Source organism: Bufo gargarizans, chromosome 1, assembly GCF_014858855.1.
Source record: "Bufo gargarizans isolate SCDJY-AF-19 chromosome 1, ASM1485885v1, whole genome shotgun sequence".
NCBI classification, from domain to species: Eukaryota; Metazoa; Chordata; class Amphibia; order Anura; family Bufonidae; genus Bufo; species Bufo gargarizans.
Window position 1 is genome coordinate 347,992,496 of NC_058080.1, and position 21,711 is coordinate 348,014,206.

Sequence of the window (21,711 nt, forward strand, 5' to 3'; positions counted from 1 at the left end):
ATATTTTGGGGGGCATATTCCTTTTTGATCGCACGGTGTTGCACTTTTAGTGATGTAAGGTGACCCAAAAATGTTTATTTTTAACAGTTTTTTTTTTTACAGTGTTTACCTGAGGGGTTAGGTCATGTGATTTTATAGAGCCAGTTGATACAGACAGGACGCTTTTTTTTTTTTACTTGAAACTTTTTCTAACTTTGTTTTTCGCTTTTTTTTTTGTCCCACTCTGGGAATTCAACTTTTGAGGGTCTGATCCCCTTTATAATGCATCACAATACTTCTGTATTGTGATGCATTGACTGTAAGTGTATTACAGATTGTAATACACTGCAGCCAGCTTGCCTTTGAGATCCAGGGGGCTGGATCTCACAGGCTGTCATGGAAGGCAGCCAATTAAGGCATCGGGCTGCCTTCCCTGCCATCGGGTCCCCGTCACAGCAGGGCGGGGACCTGATGGAAGCTCTCTCCCTCTCCACACATCGCACGTGCCGCGGTCAGCGCTGACCGCGGCACTTCAAGTGTTAATAAGCCGGCATCTGTGTTTATATTGATGCCGGCACACACAGCAGGGGTCCGGCTATCAGTGACTGACGGACCCCTCCGCTGATCAGCCTGCCGTAATAGTACTGTGCTGGGCGACAAGTCACATCCCGCTGCGCCGTACTATTACGGCGCTAGGCAGGAAGCGGTTAAGATGCATCAAGTCTTAACTATGCGTCTTGTGGACAGACTGGTATAGTACTCACATCAGTAAATACAACCAAAATGGGATCATTACTGCACTATTACTTGATACACAAAGGATTGCTGAATACATTTTCATATATTTTTTTTTTTTATTGTAAGGGAGCATTTTTGTACTGGCACACATTATAAAGAGGTATTTTTTTGTACTGGCACACATTCTAAGGGGCCACTATAGGGACATAAAGTAGTGACAGGCCCCCTTAGAAAAATGCTGGGTTACCTTCTTTAACATACCCAGCTGTTTTGCTAAAGTCCTGTACTGAACAGCTCCAGCACATGCCAACGAGTGATGATATTCATGAGCTTCCCGGCTCTCCCCGCTTCCCAACTGGTGATTTTGGTTGGAAAAACCTGTAACTCAGCAGCAATGGGCTCATCAAATAAAATGACTCATCAGCATGCACTAGGCCTCGGTAGTATAGGACAGTATAAAACCGGTGATAGACTTCCTTTAAATGGGTATTCTGGTTTCTATTTTTTAAATCTGTAATATAATAGGAACTCATACAATTTTCTAATATACATATATTTAAAATTCTGCATACATACAGGGGGAGATTTATCAAACTGTTGTAAAGTATAACTAGCTTAGTTGCCCATTGCAACCAATCAGATTCTACCTTTAACAGCTCCTTTGGAAAATAAAAGGTGGAATCTGATTGGTTGATATGGGAAACTAAGCCAGATCTACTTTACACCAGTTTTATAAATCTCCCCTACATTTCTTATATCAGGCAATTTACCCTAAAATGCAGTAGCATGGTCTAGCCCATGTATCAGTCTTGTGTAATGCATCTGTTGCCTAAAACATGCCAACAGTCATGTGACATTGTTCACATCATATAATCCTTGACATTCGATAAAAAACTGTGTTACATGACGTACATGTACTGGGCTAACACACAGGACACATCTATGTGATAACTAAATAGGACTGTGGTTATTACAGAAACTACAATACATCACTGTATGCAATTACATGGCTGCCTGTCTCTAGGTGATGTTGTTATGTTGTTAGTAAAGTCTAGTTTGAAAGAAAAACAAACACACACAGATTTGCTTTTACCCTGATACTGATAGACATGATGAGATGCTGCTACAGGTACAGGTAGTAGTAGTGTATATACTATACATATTTTGCTCCTGAGTACACTACTATTCTGGTGGATACCGGGGCAATTAACTGAAAGCCAGGGCACATGAACATAATTTGAAATAAATGTATATTAGAAAATTGTTCAACATTCTATTCCCTAAAAGAAAATAATGTAATTATTAAAACTAGAATACATTTTAAGTGTAGGCACAGTCAAGTTTTTACACTTCTCATCACAAGAAAAATGTTCCAACACTTTCTAGTTAAAATCCATACTTTTATTTGGTCATTTTAAAAACATCTTGGGTGCAAATGGTACAGACTAATTAACACCTACATGTTTTGGACAGAAACCTACTATCTTAAAATATGGCATGTAAGGATACTGTGCACTTCTTGCTTAAAGGGGTTTCAATATCAGACTCCCCTGTCGGTCAGGTGTTTGAAAGGGCTGCAATGAATTTCACATTATACTGTTCACATCATATTACATGGATGGAGCTACAATTAATAAACATTTTAACTGGAAAGGTACAGAAAAAGCATTAATTTATTTCCAATGTCTCTTACTTTTGAAAAGTATAATACCTGGACAGGTATCACATGGACATGTGTATTATTAGTTATTCAAAGCATTGACTATGCCATGTTTTTTCTCATTGTATTGGTGCTAAAGGAGTCACAAGGACAGGTACTACTGATGTTCATCTGCAGCACAGGAGGCTGGGTGAGTGTTTTCACGCAAGAAGTGTACAGTTTTGCAACATGCCATGATTAAGGACAACAGTTTTTTCTATGAGATGCATAGAAATCACTTGAATGGAAGTTGAGCTCAGCAACTATGGCCACTACATCTTAAGTAGAGTCATGCTCCTGGCTCCATTCAAAGTGCTTATTTTGGCGCTGGAGGCTGTAGGTAAGAGCTTAGTGGTGGGGGTGCTGATGGTTATCAATATCAGAACCCCAGAAAACCCAGTTAAGGCTCTGTTCATATATGTGTTTATTGGCACTGACCTGTCAACATTTCTGTCAGATTTGATGGCAAGAAATGAAATGCATGCAAAGCTATTACTATGTCAAAATGATGGAAGTCAGCCTCATTTTAAGTTAATAGGGGTCCTTAGGATACCCTTGGCAGACACTGTTTAATGGATCAGATATAGTGCCAAAGCTTCTGTTATTAACAGAAACCATGACACAGATATGAACACAGCCTAAGGATGTTCCCGTTTATTGACAGCAATTTGATTTTCAGAATGGTGAGGGATTGAAAAACAGAAAAAAAATATTTTCATTATACAAAGATTACCGGTAGGTTTTCTTTTTCTGTAAAACCATAATAATATAACCCATTTAACAATTGACTAGGTAATATGAGCAGTATTGCTATATTATCAACTATGGTACTGTACATAATAGGTTACAAGTGACAATCCAACACCTAGAGAATATGCAGTAAACACTGACAAAATATCTTACTTCACAACTAACTCTATGGAAGAGCACTTACAGTCATCAAGATAGAATTCAATTACATGAATACAGAAAGAGTCACTGATAAGCATGAGCTAGTGAATATATATTAAAGGGGTTGTCCAGAACTAGAAAAACATGGCTGCTTTAAACCAAAAGAAGCCCCACAACTGTCCATGGGTTGTGACTGGTACTGCAGATGAGTTCCATTGAAGTTAGGGTGCATTTACATCACCGTTTAGCTTTCCATTCTTCTGATCCGTCAGAAGAAGAGAGAAAAAAAATAGGAACCTGTAAAAAAAACAGATCCCGTTGCATCAGTATTTATCCGTTTGAGCTATTTCCGTCTGCGATTTGTATTTTTAGAGTACAGTACATATAAAAAAGACGGATGACAACTGATGCAACAGGATCTGTTTTTTTACAGGATCCTGTAAGTAAGAAAACGGATCCTATGCAATCCTATGCATAGCTGATGCAACAGGATCCGTTTTTTTACCTTTTTTTTTTAGGGTGCATTCACGGTGATGTGAATGCACCCTAAATGGGGCTGAGCTGTTATACTATAGAACCTATGGACAGGTGTGGTGTTGTTTTAGGGAGACATCTTTTCCAGTCCTGGACAAGACCTTTAACGATAATACAGTTTTCACAAGGTTCGTGGAAAAATATGGCATGTTAAAACAACAAATAGTTAACAGATATGTTTTTTTTCTTTCAAGTTTCTCACCTGAGCATCAGCCAGCATAACATCTCTTATGTGGGGAAGCCATTTTGCCTCTCCATTTTCCATTTTAACATAGTGTATTTGGTAGCCTCGAATTTGTCCGTGTTGGCGATTTTGAACAGGAGAACGCCAAAACACTTTAATGGCAGTCGAGTTGAGTACCTCCACCTCAACTTTTCTTGGTGGAGCACTAGGCACTGAGGAAGAAAACAAAGTCTTTTTTTCGCTATATTAAATATTCCAAATATTTCATGAGCACCTTTTAGCAGGATCGACCCTAGTTAATGAGGCACAATGCTTGATAGGGATGATCATTTCCCTGCTCATTTAAACCCTGCCCTGTCTTATGAAAGTTGGTTTTGATGTTCCCAAGAAAAAATACTTTTATTCTGTAAGCTAATGAGGGCTTTAGTGCACCAAGACACGGGCTTTAGCCCCAAGGTGCACCTCATCTTTCCACTGTTGGCCATGCGCCCCAGTGCACTGAAGCCCTCATTTGCGTAAAGAATAACAGTCTTTTTTCTTGGAAACATCACAACTAATTTCCACAAGACAGGTATCATTTTAATCAGCAGGGTCAACCCTTCCAGCCAGTATACTGAACAGGAGCATCCTGCTAACAGGTGCTGTTTAATAGGATTGTGAGACAAAAGCAAATGATGACATTTTATTACAAGTTAATCACTAAATAACATAAAATGCAAAGAGTAATAATAATAAGAGCATAAAATTACCATCTTCATCAGTGCGTACAACAATGGGCGAGCTTTCAGGGCCAGGTCCCACAGCAGTATGTGCCACAACGGTGATACGATACTCAGTCCACTTTTCTAGAGCTTCTAAAAGAATCTGAGTTGTTTGAGGTGGAATGTCCTTCACTTCTTTAGGTACTGGGTCCTCGAAGTCCAAAGCACCATAACGGACGCTGTATCCAGCAAGAATGCCATTGTGACTCTCTGCAGGGGGTGGCTGCCAACTTACCAGTATTGTGGTAGACTTTGAGCTGACACACTTTACATCTTGAGGGGGGGCAGACGGTTCTATGAGAGGACAGTTAAGGGCAGGAGGGATAGGGCAAGCAGAGAAACAAAAGATGGGAAAGATAAAAAAAATGGAACAGAAAAAAAAAGGAAAACAACTCAAAAAATAAAAGCAAAAACAACAAAAACACAAATGTTTAACTAAAAAGGTCAGAATGGAACATATGGGCAAATTATAAAGAATTTCTGATCCCTTTAATTTAGTTTGGCTCAAACAATGTAATTTAAATATAAATCGGCGGAACTGCCGTTTTCATCTGTACAAAAAGACTTTAACACATCTTGTACAAAACCTTTGCAGAAGTGGTGTTTCTTTGGAGTCTGTGTGTTAAAGTAGTTTTACATTTCTTCAATGGATTGACTATATAAAGGGAGTTTCTAGTTCAAATTTAAGGTGGCTGCACATGATGCGGATTCCGCACGTTTTTCTGCATGGATTTTGTGCGGATAAACCACAGTGTAATACAGTACCACAGCAAAGTGAATGAATATTGACAAATTTCATGTTCACTTAGCTTTTTTTCTTAGGTGCGGAAATTGACCTGTTGTGCACCTTCTGTAGAGTGATTTTCACCACTGTTTACATAAACAGAAAAAATGCATGAAAATCATAAACAAAAAAATGCAGAATATGCATAAATTAGAGCAGATTTATGTGCGTTTTTGTGTGCAGTTTAAGTGCAAATTTCTTATAGATTTTCGGCACACAGTATCTGTACTGTGTGCAGCCACCCTTAGACTCTATTAGATACTTGCTGACTAATGGATTATCATATTTGTCATTACATCATTTTTTATTTTATTTTTACTCAATTTCTATAGGCTTTGGCTGTGTGTTGTAAGAGGTCTAAACTGATCAACAACCAGCTTAGAGACTAAGGGGTCAGGTGTAAAGTAGACCTGGTTTAGTTGCCCATATCAACCAATCAGATTCCTCATTTCAATTTTTTACAGCTCCTTTGGAAAATGAAAGGTGGACTCTGATTGGTTGCTATGGGCAACTTAGCCAGTTCTACTTTACACCAGTTTGATAAATAAGAGGTAAATGCAATAGCCTTCCACTAAACGTTTACCTAATGTACACTATGTGTGAATGAATGCTGTATTTAATGGGGTAAAACCAATGGATCAGTCACAACATTAGCAGATTAAAATAGAAATGATAAAACAAATAAAAATAGAAATGAAAGACCACATAAAATGAATAAATAACACTAGAATTTTGTTTAGGTGCCATTTAATCACCTACCTTTACATCAAGAAATTTTACATAAGACTTTCTGACAATGTTTGATAGGAAAACGAGATCAGACAGAACTTCTGTGGTTTGTGTTTACATCATAAAATCTGTGATAATTTGTACATTATCTCTTTAACTTTAAATTATTTTCTTGCAGACGTCACACTTGTTATTAAATTGTGATTTTTTTGAATGATTAAACCATTTAAATATGGATAATTACTAATGGCATGAAAATTCCTTCCTATAGTAACTATAAAACCAATCCACTGGAAGTTTTCTGACCTCATAATTCCTTATGGTGAGCTGCTTACATCAACATAATGTCACAATTCTTCAACTCTGCTTAACTCAACAGGTGCCATTCTGTTTACGGCCATACCCACGGCTCACTTTGTGTTTGAAACTTTGAAAAGGATGCAAACCTGTGTTTATAATTCCAGTTCAAGACACAGAAGAACTTGGAAAAAAAAAAACCTGACCTTTCAAAAGGGTCAGTCTGTGAACATTTCTGGAGCTTCACTTTTTACTCACCTCTTCTGCTTTTCAGCAATCTGGCTGATGTCCATACTCAAAGAAACAGCTTTCCTGGGCATTTAACCCTTGAAGTACCAGATGACTTGTACATTTCATGTGAAGAATATAATTTGGTTTTCTGGCTGATTAGCTATTGGTTAATTACGGTAAATGTATTAGCTACCATTGTGTTTCTCTTCTTGGTACTTAAAGAGTTAAAACAGGTCTTCTTCAAGATAAAAAAAATATAGATATACTTTACCTTTAGTTTAATGGATTTTACTTTAAGCTTTGATGCTGTTAGGGCTTACAGCCTAGCAGGTATATTTGGAGTGAGACTCAAGGACAAAGACGTTTTCTTACAGCAGCACAAAGTGCACATGAAGCAAACTAATGGAAGGGAAAGTGTGTTAGGGAAGATGTAAAATGGCATGCATGTAAAGCAAAGCAGTGATGCTGAAAAAAACTAAAGAATAGACAAAATGGAAAGTACACTCTTCCCTCACAAGACATACATACAAGGTTAACAGTGATGAGTGAACCAAAACTTAAAGAGAAGACACAATGGGACTGTACCAAGCTATGCCAGCATTTTCCAGTCAAGAGGTGTCTCGATGATCCAGATGACATCCAAAAAGGATTTTCCAACCAATGATACCTTGGAAAGCTTGAACCTAATTTATAATAATTATTTAAATGATTGATATTCACCATGGCTTTACCATGGTAAATCAATATCGGTTCTAGGGACCTGAAGCAGAGTGTGGGTAAAGTTAGCAAACACATTAATACTTTACAGTCATTGCTAAAATGCATTCATGACCACTTGACAAAATCCATAAAGCTACACATTGTGTTACAGAACTGAATTTATGAAAAAAATATTTGAAACATGGTGGCCTAAATTGTGAAATATCCTATTTATTAAAATAGCTGGTGAGTTACAGAGGTGAAAAAAGACAAGACACAAAAAAAAGAGCTGCCACAGCCACTCATGCAGTGAAGAACAACTCATACAAAGGCAACGGTCTGAGAAAAGTTCAGGTTTATTGCCATAAAGGGAAATCTATCCCACAGTAACAGCAACATTCCAATCCATTAAACTAAAATGACCAAAATTGACACATTCATTGTAGCAAGACCGCTTCCAATGCAGCCCATACCACCTCCACAGTCTGCTAACTTTTACACTTATGAATAAGTGTAAAGCAGAAATAGAGATACTGTAACTCCAGTAAAGAGTGCAGGGCTGATTAATGCTGGAAGAAAGGACTGGGACATGACCATCACCATCCAATTTCTATATATTACTGTATTTACATAATATACACATTTTAGATTTTAATACACCAATATTCATGATCAAATAAAGAGGACTATATGCCATATCAAATGGAAAATATATAGAAAATATGAAAAACTGATTTCAGCCCTCAATATTTTACTTTGTCTGCTCCAAGATATAAAGAAAAGAATAGCTTCATTCTTCAATTGCTTCATCAGAAAAAAAAAGTGTAAATCCAAAATGTGATCTTGCAGTGTACCTCCCCCAATGCAGAGATTTGCCACATGACACATTTCTGACAGGAGCTCAGCATATTCTAAAACACATGTTGAGAAAGGAGCAGTTTGTCAGTTTTCAAATGGCTTGTACCAAATCTCAGCAGAAGGTGTGTAGCATGACATTTTAAGGACCAATATGATGCCCTGAATAATGTTTTAATCTATCTTTACAGAGGTCAGAATGTTGTGATACAGAACTTCAAATCCCATGCATAGCCATAGAAAAATTATAAAAGGCGAGGCTTTGCTCACATTCGCGTTTTCCACTGTCAATAATAAGTTCCAAGTAAGCTCTTTAGCAATGGATATAGCCATAAGTTTATTGTTTCATTTATGGATGCTGTATGTACTAGGTCAGGTATCCTCAAACTGCGGCCCTCCAGCTGTTGTAAAACTACAACTCTCACAATGCCCTGCTGTAGGCTGACACCTGTAGGCTGTTCGGGCATGCTGGGAGTTGTAGTTTTGCAACAGCTGGAGGGCCGCAGTTTGAGGATGCCTGTACTAGGTGGTTATAGGCCAGCTCTTTCTATGCACATACCACTCATGAAGGCGACCTTGACGTGGTGAGTGGCTTATTACGCTTTGGCCAAAATGTACACCAATGCCTTATTCAACATCCAGCATAGAGGCAGGGCAGAGTGCTGGTTGCAGTGTGCGATTGTATTTGTGTTTTTGCGTTTGTATCTGTATTTCGCCATAGCAATCTGCACCTGCATAGGGTTGTGCGGGCTGAATCCCCTATATTTTTTCTTTCTATGCACATAACAATTTGCTAACTAAATACAATCCTGCAGCACAAGGTTGACACTAGTGACAAAACTAATATGAACGTAGACAGGTTCAACATTACAAGCATAAATAAATCTTAGTGAAAGCCTTGTCCCGCAGAAATGTGTTCATTTAAAGTGAACCTGTAATCTGATTTTAATTCTGTGTACAGGTCTTTACACATTGATTAACCCTAGCTTCCATAGGTGCTGAGGAGCTGTAAACAGAAGCTTAAGGCTGGCCATATACATTATAAAAAAACATCTGAAACCTCCATATACCTGCTCGCTCAGCTTTGCCAGACATGCATGTGCCCTGAATAGAGAGAGCGGAGAAAAGCTGCCAGACTCCTCTAACAGAGGTTTATCTCCTCCAGAATAAAAAAGATGTAACTGTACGTCGTTGGAGCAGTGTAAGTGTATTGAGTGGCATTACGTGCCAAACCCACTTGGCAAGTGCTGGCTGTGCAATACAGTTGGCATTGGATTGCAATGATCGGGACTGAGATAACACCAATCCCAGTCATGCTGCATCCAAAAATGTCCAAACTATTAAAATATCTAAAATATTTTCCAGCGCAGTGAATGCTGTAATGGAACAAAATGGCTGAATAGCAGTTTGTCACGTCACCCCCCCAAAAAAATGACTAAAAACAAATTAAAAAGTCATATGTACCCCAATGTACCAATAAAAACTATAGCTCAACCCAAAAAAAAAAGGCCACACAGCTCTGTAGATGTAAAAATTAAAAAGTTATGAGGGTCAAAATATGGTAATGCAAAGATTATTATTATTTTTTATAAAGTTAGTATCTCCATAATCATATTGACCCACAGTATACGGTTGAGGTGTCACTAATAGCGCACAATAAATGGCTGCAAAATCGAAACCCAAAGAATCTTGGCAGATTTGCAATTTATTTTTTAGTTTTACCCCGGTTTCTCGTTCCCCAATACAAGCTATGGTAAATTAAACAATGCCAACACAACTTGTCCAGTAAAAAATAAAAATAAAAACCCTAATAAGTTTATTTAACTATGATAACAAAAAAAATGATGGCTCTTATAAGGCAGGGAAGAAAAACAAAAAATAAAATAAAATAGGCTGTCTCCTGAAAGGGTTAGAGGAATTCTGCCACGATCAAACTTTTTAACCACTACAGGACCGCCGCACGCAGGATTGCGTCCTGGCGGCAGCCCTGTTATTCCTCCTGGACCCGCCGGCGCGTCATCTCGCGAGACGCGAGATTTCCTGTCAACGCGCGCACACAGGCACGCCCGTTCACAGCATCGGCAGGTAAACGAGTGGATCTACAGCCTGGCAGGCTGTAGATGCAATTTTTTTTAACCCCCAAAAGGTATATTAGACGCTGTTTTGATAACAGCGTCTAATATACCTGCTACCTGGTCCTCTGGTGGTCCCTTTTGCTTGGATCGACCACCAGAGGACACAGGCAGCTCTGTAAAGTAGCACCAAACACCACTACACTACACTACCTCCCCCTGTCACTTATTAACCCCTTATTAACCCCTGATCACCCCATATAGACTCCCTGATCACCCCCCTGCCATTGATCACCCCCCTGTAAGGCTCCATTCAGATGTCTGTATGTGTTTTGTGGATCCACGGATCTGCAAAACACATACGGACGTCTGAATGGAGCCTTACAGGGGGTGATCACTCCATATAGACTCCCTGATCACCCCCCTGTCATTGATCACCCCTCTGTAAGGCTCCATTCAGATGTCCGTATGTGTTTTGCGGATCCGCAGATCCGCAAAACACATACGGACGTCTGAATGGAGCCTTACAGGGGGGTGATCACCCCATATAGACTCCCTGATCACCCCACTGTCATTGATCACCCCCCTGTAAGGATCCGCACATTGCCAGAACTATATAGAAAATGCATTTTCTTGTCCGCAATTGCGGACAAGAATAGGACATGTTCTATAGGCTCTACAAAAAACGCAGTGTTCCCCCGATCAGGCCTGATCTTGTGCACACACTTGCGTTCAGGTCGCCCCACCGCAGAATAATCTTTTTTCTGATCACTGCAAAAACACCGTAAAAACCATAAAAAAACTTCTATGAACTCGCCATGCCCCTCACTGAATACCTTGGGGTGTCTTCTTTCCAAAATGGGGTCACATGTGGGATATTTATACTGCCCTGGCATTTTAGGGGCTCTAAAGCGTGAGAAGAAGTCTGGAATCCAAATGTCTAAAAATGCCCTCCTAAAAGGAATTTGGGCCCCTTTGCGCACCTAGGCTGCAAAAAAGTGTCACACATGTGGTATCACTGCACTCATAAGAAGTAGGGAAATGTGTTTTGGGGTGTCTTTTTACATATAACCATGCTAGGTGAGAGAAATATCTCTCTATAATGACAACTTTGTATAAAAAAAATGGGAAAAGTTGACTTTTAGAGAGATATTTCTCTCACCCAGCATGGGTATATGTAAAAATACACCCCAAAACACATTGCTCTACTTCTTCTGAGTACGGCGATACCACGTGTGACACTTTTGCAGCCTAGGTGCCCAAAGGGGCCCAAATTCTAAAGAGCACTTTTAGGATTTCACAGGGTATTTTTTACGCATTTGGATTCCAAACTACTTTGCACGCTTTAGGTCCCCTAAAATGCCAGGGCAGTATAACTACCCCACAAGTGACCCCATTTTGGAAAGAAGACACCCATTTTGGAAAGAATACTACACTGCCTGTCATCTCTGAAGGTTTGACAGTGCAGTGTAATAACAAGTACTCGCTCCATTCACATGTAATTACACTACGTCACCACTGCAGAGGAGACGACGCGTGGTGTGATGAACAGGAAGCAGCACTCGCATGGAGCACTGCCTCCTTTTCAAACAGATGGTGGGGGTGTCGAACCACCGCCAATCAGATATTAATGACCTATCCTGATGATAGATCATCAATATGTATGGCCTAATATAGTACTTGTTGACACTGGATTTACTTGCCCTCTCTTTATTGGTTTTAATAGGTGTACATTTTAAAAACACTAAATGTAATGTTTCTAGCACAATAAAATAGCAATGTAACAACCCCTTTAAAATAAGCCACACCCAGTGATATGTGATTGGCTGCATCCAATGAATGGGAAATTGTAAAAACAATATAAAATATAGTTTTAATTCTTAGTAATACTGTACTCAGTAACAACTATTTTAAAATTAAAATGGTTACATTTAGCAAATTACATCCAACGTTTCCAAGTTTTAAAGCTAAAAAAAGTCTTACATTTAAAAAGAGATTGTAAATCATGACACTGTGTGACTTTAAACATGAATATCTATAGGATGTCCATAAAGTGTTAAACTGTTTGATGCTATGTGCAGCCAGTATACAGCCTGTAAAGCCATAATGTGTGCAGTTCTGTGTGTGAGCTGTTCTCAGAGCATCAGCTAGTAGCCCACAGCTGCGCTAATGTGCTAAAGGTGACAGGCAAGGCTTCTCAGACTGTGTGGCCAGTACAGTGTACAATCACCCAAACACTGTTGCTGTGAATTTGATGAGCAGACCAGTTATCATGCAGCAGTCAGCTATATCTGATTACTAAACAGGACACGTCAAGCCAACAAGTTCTCTTTAGAGAAGGCATGCTGCCTTGTATTGTTTAATCCTATCATATCCAAACACATATAGTCTAGTTAGTTCTATACTATATAAAATGCATTTTAGACAGAGGCAATTTATTGTTTTGTATTGTATATATGACTTTTGTGGAAACATGGATAAAAGTCGGTATTGGAGATTCCTGCAAAACTCAATCTCAAGACTTTAGAATAGTATCATTGTATATGTCTGGGAAGGTGGAATAAAAATGTCTCCATATGAACAAACAGTACAACAATGGTATCTCACACACACACATTTCACAAAACTAAACTATGTTTTCAGGCAAATTAGTGTGCTAGATTATTGTGTGCATATTGTGAATATTCTTGCTTTGTTTACCCAAGTACTCTTTGCTTGTTACTGTGTTTGACTTGCACTGTTTAGTGACTATTCTCCTGACTTTGCGTCTCTCTAGCTTTCTCTAACTTGACTTTTGACTCTTGGCTTTTTTTCATTATTGCTGTTGCATACTGTTTTGGCATTGATGTTCTACTGCTCTGTTTTTGACCCTGGCTAGTATGACTGCTCAACCTGTCTGATTCCCCTGCCGGCAGCTAACTGGTGGACACAAGATAGGATTACTTGCCAACCTCAGAGACTGCACAGGAGTAACTATTTAGGTCCCTTAGTGGGATCTCCCTTATGGAGGTGGCTATTTTGTTGTAGGCAGGGCCCCTGTAGTTAAAGGATTGCTGCAGGGCAAGTTCACCAGCTCCAGCAGGGGGTGAACAGTTTTCTGGATGGGTCAGCTGTATCCCATTAGTTCCATGACAGAATAACTGGCCAAAAATAAATTCCTCATCAAATTCAGGCCTAACTCAGCTTGCACAGGACCTTGTAATCTGTTTTAAGGTGCAGGAAGCTCAGGCAGCAGCAGTTGTTCCTTCTATACAAAAGCCTATGGATCATCTTGATAAATTATCTGGCAACTGTAAATAATTTACCACAGGGTGGATAAAAATCAATGATTAAAAAAATTAAAAAATAAAGAAATCTTTTTTATTTTTATTTAAATCAGATTTTTTTTATATAAAATGCTTTTTGAGGAAAATATATTACCATCCAAAGGTTATTCTATCATAAAATAAAGATTTGTTTTTTTTATTATGTAGAATAAGGCTGTATGTGGACTACCATATTGTTGAATGGATTAGGGTTGTAGTCAATGGAGTATATTCAGACCACGGTCTTGTTATCAGTGGGGTACCTCAGGGATCTGTTCTGGAACCCATATTGTTTAATATCTTTATCAGCGGAATTGCAGAAGGCCTCGATGGTAAGGGTTGATGTTCCTGGAGGGATACACCAAATGTAAAGGGATTTAGGAAAACTAGAGGAATGGTCAAAAATCTGGCAACTAAAATTTTATGTTGATAAGTGCAAGATAATGCACCTGGGGCGTAAAAACCCAAGAGCAGAATCTGAGTATCTGAGGAAAGGGATTAAGGGGTCATTATTTCAGAAGACTTAAAGGTAGGCAGACAATGTCATAGAGCACCAGGATATGCTAGCAGAATGCTTGGGTGTATAGGCAGAGGCATTACCAGTAGAAATAGGGAGGTGCTCATGCCGCTCTACAGAGCACTAGTGAGACCTCATTTGGAGTATTGTGCTCAGTACTGGAGACCATATCTCCAGAAAAATATTGATACTTTGGAGAGAGTTCAGAGAAGAGCTACTAAACTGGTACATGGATTGCAGGATAAAACTTACCAGGAAAGATTAAAGGACCTTAACATGTATAGCTTGGAAGAAAGACGAGACAAAGGGAATATGATAGAAACTTTTAAATACATGAAGGGAATCAACAAGGTAAAAGAGGAGAGAATATTTAAAAGAAGAAAAACTGCTACAAGAGGACATAGTTTTAAATTAGAGGGGCAAAGGTTTAAAAGTAATATCAGGAAGTATTACTTTACTGAGAGAGTAGTGGATGCATGGAATAGCCTTCCTGCAGAAGTGGTAGCTGCAAATACAGTGAAGGAGTTTAAGCATGCATGGGATAGGCATAAGGCCATCCTTCATATAAGATAGGGCCGGGGCTATTCATAATATTCAGTATATTGGGCAGACTAGATGGGCCAAATGGTTATCTGCCGACACATTCTATGTTTCTATATGTGTAATTTTTTTGGTAAATAAATTACATTAATCCATTAACAATGTCATACTCTTCGAGAGCTTTTTGTAAGATTATTGGGCAGTTTCTCTGCCTACAAGATATTATCACAGATGCTTGGTTTACTTTTGCAGTTCTCAAAACTGAATTTGACTCAGCAGAGATCACATGCCTCTTCACAGCAAAAATGTTATAACATGAACAGAGTTGAGAAAAATACCTTAATCCTAACTTCTACAAACCTATGAATGCATAATCAACCTAATCAAACTAATATGAAAAGTTGTTATTCTAAAAATCTTCATCTACTTGCATAATATAAGTTATACCAGCAAGATCTAGTCTTTATGTAGAAAACTATGATTTAAATCAAGCCTTAATGACTAGTGATTTAAATCGTGATTTAAATCATGATTCAAATCATTTTGATTTAAATCAAATCCACCCTGATTTACCACATTTAGAGAAAGCAGTAAGGTTTTTTAGGCTTAGGCCTAGGTCTTCAGGTTCAGAGGCTTAGCAGGTAGGCATAGTTATTTTCCTTCTTCAGGGTGATTCTCAGACCTAGGCATTATCACTGTCTCTTGACTCTCGTAAGCTGGTTTATGTGAACATCTGTAACAGACTGTGGGGGTGGACCCTCTGTATCAGCTAACTGTTTTGGCTTTAGACTATACCTAAGGGCATGGTTTACAGCTTTCACATGGGGGTCAGACACTGGCGCAAAGCATCAAGGGATTAGACAATACTCATAGACAGGAACAAGTCAAGGTAAGGGCAGGCAGAGTTTGTGCATATCGAGGACAGGGCAGGCTGCAGAGAGTCTGATAACTTGGCAGTAGTCAGGGCAGGCAGCAGAGAGTCAATATGATAACTAGGCAGGAGTCAGGGCAAGTAGCAGCAGAGAGTAAGAGTCTATAAAGAGGAAGAGTCCAGTACATGAGCAAACCTATAGAAAAACACATCTTAAATGGAAGCTAGCAAACTTGGAACCTAAAGCTTAGGCATTATTCCTTATGGGAAAGTTCCTTAAATACCCAAAGGTGACCAGCCATTGGCTAGCATTGATTTGATACAATTGGACAATGGCCCTTTAAGAGATGGGAGAAGCCTGGTGTTGGCTGCAGCCTCCAATGTGGGACACAGGAGCATGGCAGCTGTTCCAGTTACAGATAGCAGGATGGCAAAGGGCATGGAGCGCCACCATGACAACGCCTACTCTACCATGACCCTAACTGTGATGCAGTAACGGAGAGCAAAATAATGTCTTCAAGACTGGGTAAATGTCTGACTGAAGAATACTGCATTTAGGCAGAGGGCCACTGAGTCTAAATGGTATGACCCAGCCCTCCGCTGTCAGTTTCATTGAGGGTCGCCAGAGGCCATCAAGGACACTGTGGTCCAAGACCCTTTTCCTGCTACCTTGAAATCGGCCATGTCTCTGGTGATTCGACTGGATGGACGCATAAGTGAGAATCGTTTTGAGCATTTAACATCCTCCCTTGCCATTCTGTCCTCTTCAGATGATCCCATGCACATTGAAATCATGCAAACTGCTTGTGATCAGAGAAGCCAATGTAGAGAGCATGGATCATGCTTCAACTGTGGGTATTTGGAACATTAGCTCTACTCCAGTCTGAAACGCCAGTTGCCAGAAAACTCCAATGCATAGGTGGGTCAGAGGAAGCCCACCTATGTATCTTCTTTCTTTTCTCTATAGTTTTTTTGCCAGTGATGTTGTCCTATAAGATGTATAATTGTTGTGAAAATGCATTTATTGACTGTAAGGCTGCAGCCAAACTGATAAAACTCCAGGATGGTAAAAGAGCTGAATCTGCCCCTTATCAGGTTGTCAGTTCTTATTAAGGTGACAGCAGTAGACAACACCCCTTTGTCTCAAGTTATGATCTGTTCCATGACTCCTGTCATTTCATTGTTGGTTGGTGCTATACATATACAGTGCCTTGCAAAAGAATTCACCCACCCCCTTGACTTTTTTTCGTATTTTGGTGCCTCACAACCTGGAATTAACAAATAGGACAAAATAACAGAAAAAGTCAATGTGCATAACTATTCACCCTCCCTAAAGTCAATACTTTGTAGAGCCACCTTTTGCAGCAATCACAGCTCCAAGTCACTTTGGATAAGTCTCTTTGAGCTTGCCAAATCTTACCACTGGGATTTTTGCCCAGTCTCCTTGCAAAACTTCTCCAGCTCCTTCAATTAAGATAAGATAAGATGACTTTATTGTCACTGTATAATACAATGTAATACAATGTACAATACAATGAAATGTTGTTTGGAGCAATCCTAGATGCCATGGACAGGGGAACAAGAATTGACATTTAAACTGAAGCATTACACTAAAAAAAAAAAAAAAAACATTGCACTAGAAGGCATTACTATTCACAGTTCACAGCATATATATAGCAAGAGCAAAGTAGGAAGTGCTTATGAGTATATATACACACTGATTCAGACACCACTGCAGACAAGAGGTCATCATGGGTTCATGAATGCAGCAGTCACTTTCAGTCTGTGGTAGTTTCTATCCTAGGAAGGGGCAATAATCTCTGAGCACTGATTGCTTTGGGGTAAAAGCTGTTCTTCAGCCTAGTGGTGCGGGCATGTAGGGCTCTAAGACGCCTACCAGAGGGTAGGGGAGTGAAAAGGCTGTGGCCGGGGTGAGTTGGATCCCCGCAGATAATTTTTGCACTGTTGCTGCAGCGAGCAGTGAAGATGTCATCCAGTGATGGTAACTGAGTATAAGGTGATTCTGCCAGGCATTCTGATGATGCGCTTGAGGGTCTTCTTGTCCTCAGAAGAGCAGCCGGAGTACCACACTGTAATGCAGTATGTGATAACAGATTCTATGGTGCACCTGTAAAAATTGACAAGCAGCTGTTTTGGGAGTTGTGCTTTCTTCAGACTCCTCAGAAAATAAAGCATCTGAAGGCCTTTTTTGGTAATTTCTGTTGTGTTTTTTATCCATGATAGGTCCTGACTAATATGAACTCCCAAGAATCTGAAACTTTGAACAATCTCCACGTTTCCACCATTAATGCTAATGGAATAATTTGCTAATGCTAATTTGGATGGGTTGAGCTTGTGAACAGCAATCTTTAAGTCTGACCACAGATTTTCTGTTGCTTTAGCAGTGTGTTTGGAGTAATTGACCTGCTGGAAAGTGAACCTCCATCCTAGCCTCAAATCAAACACAGACTGGCACAGGTTTTTCTCAAGAATATCCCTGTATTCAGCACCATCCATCTTTCCCTCAACTCTGACCAGCTTCCCAGTCCCGGCTGCTGAAAAACATCCCCACAGCATGATGCTGCCACCACCATGTTTCACCATGGGGATGGTGTTCTTTGGGTGATGTGATGTGTTGGGTTTGCTCCAGACATAGCGTTTTCTTTGATCGCTGAAAAGTTCCGTTTTAGTCTCATTAGACCAGAGCACCTTCCTCCATACATTTTGGTAGTCTCCCACATGCTTTTTTGCAAACTCACAACGTGCCTTTTTGTTTTTTGCTGAAAGAAAAGGCTTTTATCTGGCCACTCTGCCATAAAACCCAACTCTATGGAGCATACGCCTTATTTTCATCCTATGTACAGATACTCCAGTCTCTACTGTGGAACTCTGCAGCTCGTCCAGGGTTACCTTAGGTCTTTGTGCTGCCTCTCTGATTAATGTCCTCCTTGCCCGGTCCATGAATTTTGGTGGGCGGCCGTCTCTTGGCAGGTTTGCTGTTGTGCCATGTTCTTTCCATTTGGTTATGATAGTTTTGATAGTGCTCCTGGGCATCATCAAATATTTGGATATTTTTTTAAAACTTAATTCTGACTTATACTTCTCAACATTGTCCCTTACTTGTTTGGAGAGTTCCTTGGTCTTCATGGCAGTGTTTTGTTAGTGATGCCTCTTGCTTAGGTGTTGCAGCCTTTGGGGCCTTTAAAAAAAGGTGTGTATATGTAATGTACCGTAATAACCTTCCAATTATCATTAAAAAGAGCCATTCTACAGGGAGGAGCAAAAATACCAAACTTCAAAAAAGCTAAATTTAGCCAACTAAGAGAGGCCATAGGTCTAACTAACAGGGACAAAGTCCTCAAAAATAAAAATACAGCCACAAAATGGGATATCTTTAAAAGCATCCTAAAATCTCATTGTGAGAGGTACATACCGTATGGGAATAAAAGGTTAAGGAACAAAAAGAAAACAATGTGGATAAATAGAACTGTAAAGAAAGCAATAAATGACCAAAAATAAAGCATATAAATCACTAAAACAGGAGGGTAACACGGAAGCACTGAAAAAATATAAGGATAAAAATTGAACATGTAAAAAACAAATAAAAGACGCCAAAATAGAGATCGAGAAATTACTTGCCAAAGAGAGTAAAACTAACCCAAAAATGTTCTTCAATTATATAAATTTTAAAAAGTATAAATCTGAAGGTGTCGGCCCTTTAAAGAGTAATGAGGGGGGAGTCGCAGAGAGCGACGAGGAGAAAGAAAAGCTGTTAAATATTTTTTTCTCCGAAGTATTCACTGATGAAAATAAACTGTCAGATGAAATGCTGAATGTAAAAATAAAATTCCCCATTAAAGGTGCCCTGTCTGACCCAGGAAGAAGTACAACAGCGACTTAAAAAGATTAAAATATACAAATCACCAGGACCGGATGGCATACACCCTCGTATCCTAAGGGAATTAAGCAATGTCATAGCCAGACCCTTATTTCTGATATTTACAGACTCTATACTGACAGGGAGTGTTCCACAGGATTGGCGCATAGCAAATGTGGTGCCAATATTCAAAAAGGGTCCAAAAACAGAGCCTGGAAACTATAGGCCGGTAAGTTTAACATCTGTTGTGGGTAAACTGTTTGAAGGTTTTCTAAGAGATGCTATCTTAGAGCATCTCAACGGAAATAAGCAAATAATGCCAAATCAGCATGGCTTCATGAGGGATCGGTCATGCCAAACTAATTTAATCAATTTCTATGAGGAGGTAAGTTCTAGACTTGACAGTGGCGAATCAATGGGTGTCGTATATCTGGACTTCTCCAAAGCATTTGACACTGTTCCACATAAAAGGTTAGTAAATAAAATGAAAATGCTCGGACTGGGAGAAAATGTCTGTATGTGGGTAAGTAACTGGCTGAGTAATAGAAAACAGAGGGTGGTTATTAACGGTACACACTTAGATTGAGTCACTGTCACTAGTGGGGTACCTCAGGGGTCAATATTGGGCCCTATTCTCTTCAATATATTTATTAATGATCTTGTAGAAGGCTTGCATAGTAAAATATCAATTTTCGCAGATGACACTAAACTGTGTAAAGTAATTAACACTGAAGAGGACAGTATACTACTACAGAGGGATCTGGATAGATTGGAGGCTTGGGCAGATAAGTGGCAGATAAGGTTTAACACTGACAAATGTAAAGTTATGCACATGGGAAGGAATAATGAAAGTCACCCGTACATCCTAAATGGTAAAACACTCGGTAACACTGACATGGAAAAGAATCTATGAATTGTAATAAACAGCAAACTAAGTTGCAAAAAACAGTATCAGGCAGCTGCTGCCAAGGCCAATAAGATAATGGGTTGCATTGAAAGGGGCATAGATGCCCGTGATAAGAACATAGTCCTACCACTTTACAAATTGCTAGTCAGACCACACATGGAGTACTGTGTACAGTTCTGGGCTCCTGTGAACAAGGCAGACATAGCAGCGCTGGAGAGGGTCCAGAGGAGGGCAACTCAAGTAATAACTGGAATGGGGCAACTACAGTACCCTGAAAGATTATCCAAATTAGGGTTATTCACTTTAGAAAAAAGACGACTGAGGGGAGATCTAATTACTATGTATAAATATATCAGGGGTTAGTACAGAGATCTATTGCATCATCTATTTATCCCCAGAACTGTGACTGTGACAAGGGGACATCCTCTGCACCTGGAGGAAAGAAGGTTTGCACACAAACATAGAAGAGGATTCTTTAGGGTAAGAGCAGTGAGACTATGGAACGCTCTGCCTGAGGAGGTCATGATGGTGATAAAGGAATTCAAGAGGGGCCTGGATGTATTTCTGGAGTGTAATAATATTACAGACTATAGCTATTAGAGAGGGGTCGTTGATCCAGGGAGTTATTCTGATTGCCTGATTGGAGTCGGGAAGGAATTTTTTATTCCCCTAAAGTGGGGAAAATTGGCTTCTAAATCATGTTTTTTTTGGTTTTTTTTGCCTTCCTCTGGATTAACTTGCAGGATGACAAGCCGAACTGGATGGACAAATGTATTTTTTTGGCCTTATATACTACAGGGAGTGCAGAATTATTAGGCAAATTAGTATTTTGACCACATCATCCTCTTTATGCATGTTGTCTTACTCCAAGCTGTATAGGCTCAAAAGCCTACTACCAATTAAGCATATTAGGTGATGTGCATCTCTGTAATGAGAATGGGTGTGGTCTAATGACATCAACACCCTATATCAGGTGTGCATAATTATTAGGCAACTTCCTTTCCTTTGGCAAAATGGGTCAAAAGAAGGACTTGACAGGCTCAGAAAAGTCAAAAATAGTGAGATATCTTGCAGAGGGATGCAGCACTCTTAAAATTGCAAAGCTTCTGAAGCGTGATCATCGAACAATCAAGCGTTTCATTCAAAATAGTCAACAGGGTCGCAAGAAGCGTGTGGAAAAAACAAGTCGCAAAATAACTGCCCATGAACTGAGAAAAGTCAAGCGTGCCGCTGCCAAGATG

General features: G+C 39.5%; 1 protein-coding gene across 18 annotated transcripts in view; it reads right to left on the reverse strand.

Moving 5' to 3' along the window:
• PTPRS (protein tyrosine phosphatase receptor type S) overlaps positions 1–21,711 on the reverse strand; it is a 580,801-nt gene that overhangs the window by 304,915 nt on the left and 254,175 nt on the right. For 13 of the 18 annotated variants that reach the window (XM_044268378.1, XM_044268317.1, XM_044268369.1 and 10 more), the window contains 2 exons: positions 4,775–5,080; positions 4,044–4,237 (listed from right to left, as the gene is read on the reverse strand). The exons of the other annotated variants lie outside the window; for them this stretch is intronic. In XM_044268378.1, the coding sequence (XP_044124313.1) occupies positions 4,044–4,237; positions 4,775–5,080 (500 nt within the window). The remainder of the gene's footprint in view (positions 1–4,043; positions 4,238–4,774; positions 5,081–21,711) is intronic. 18 annotated transcript variants of the gene reach the window in all.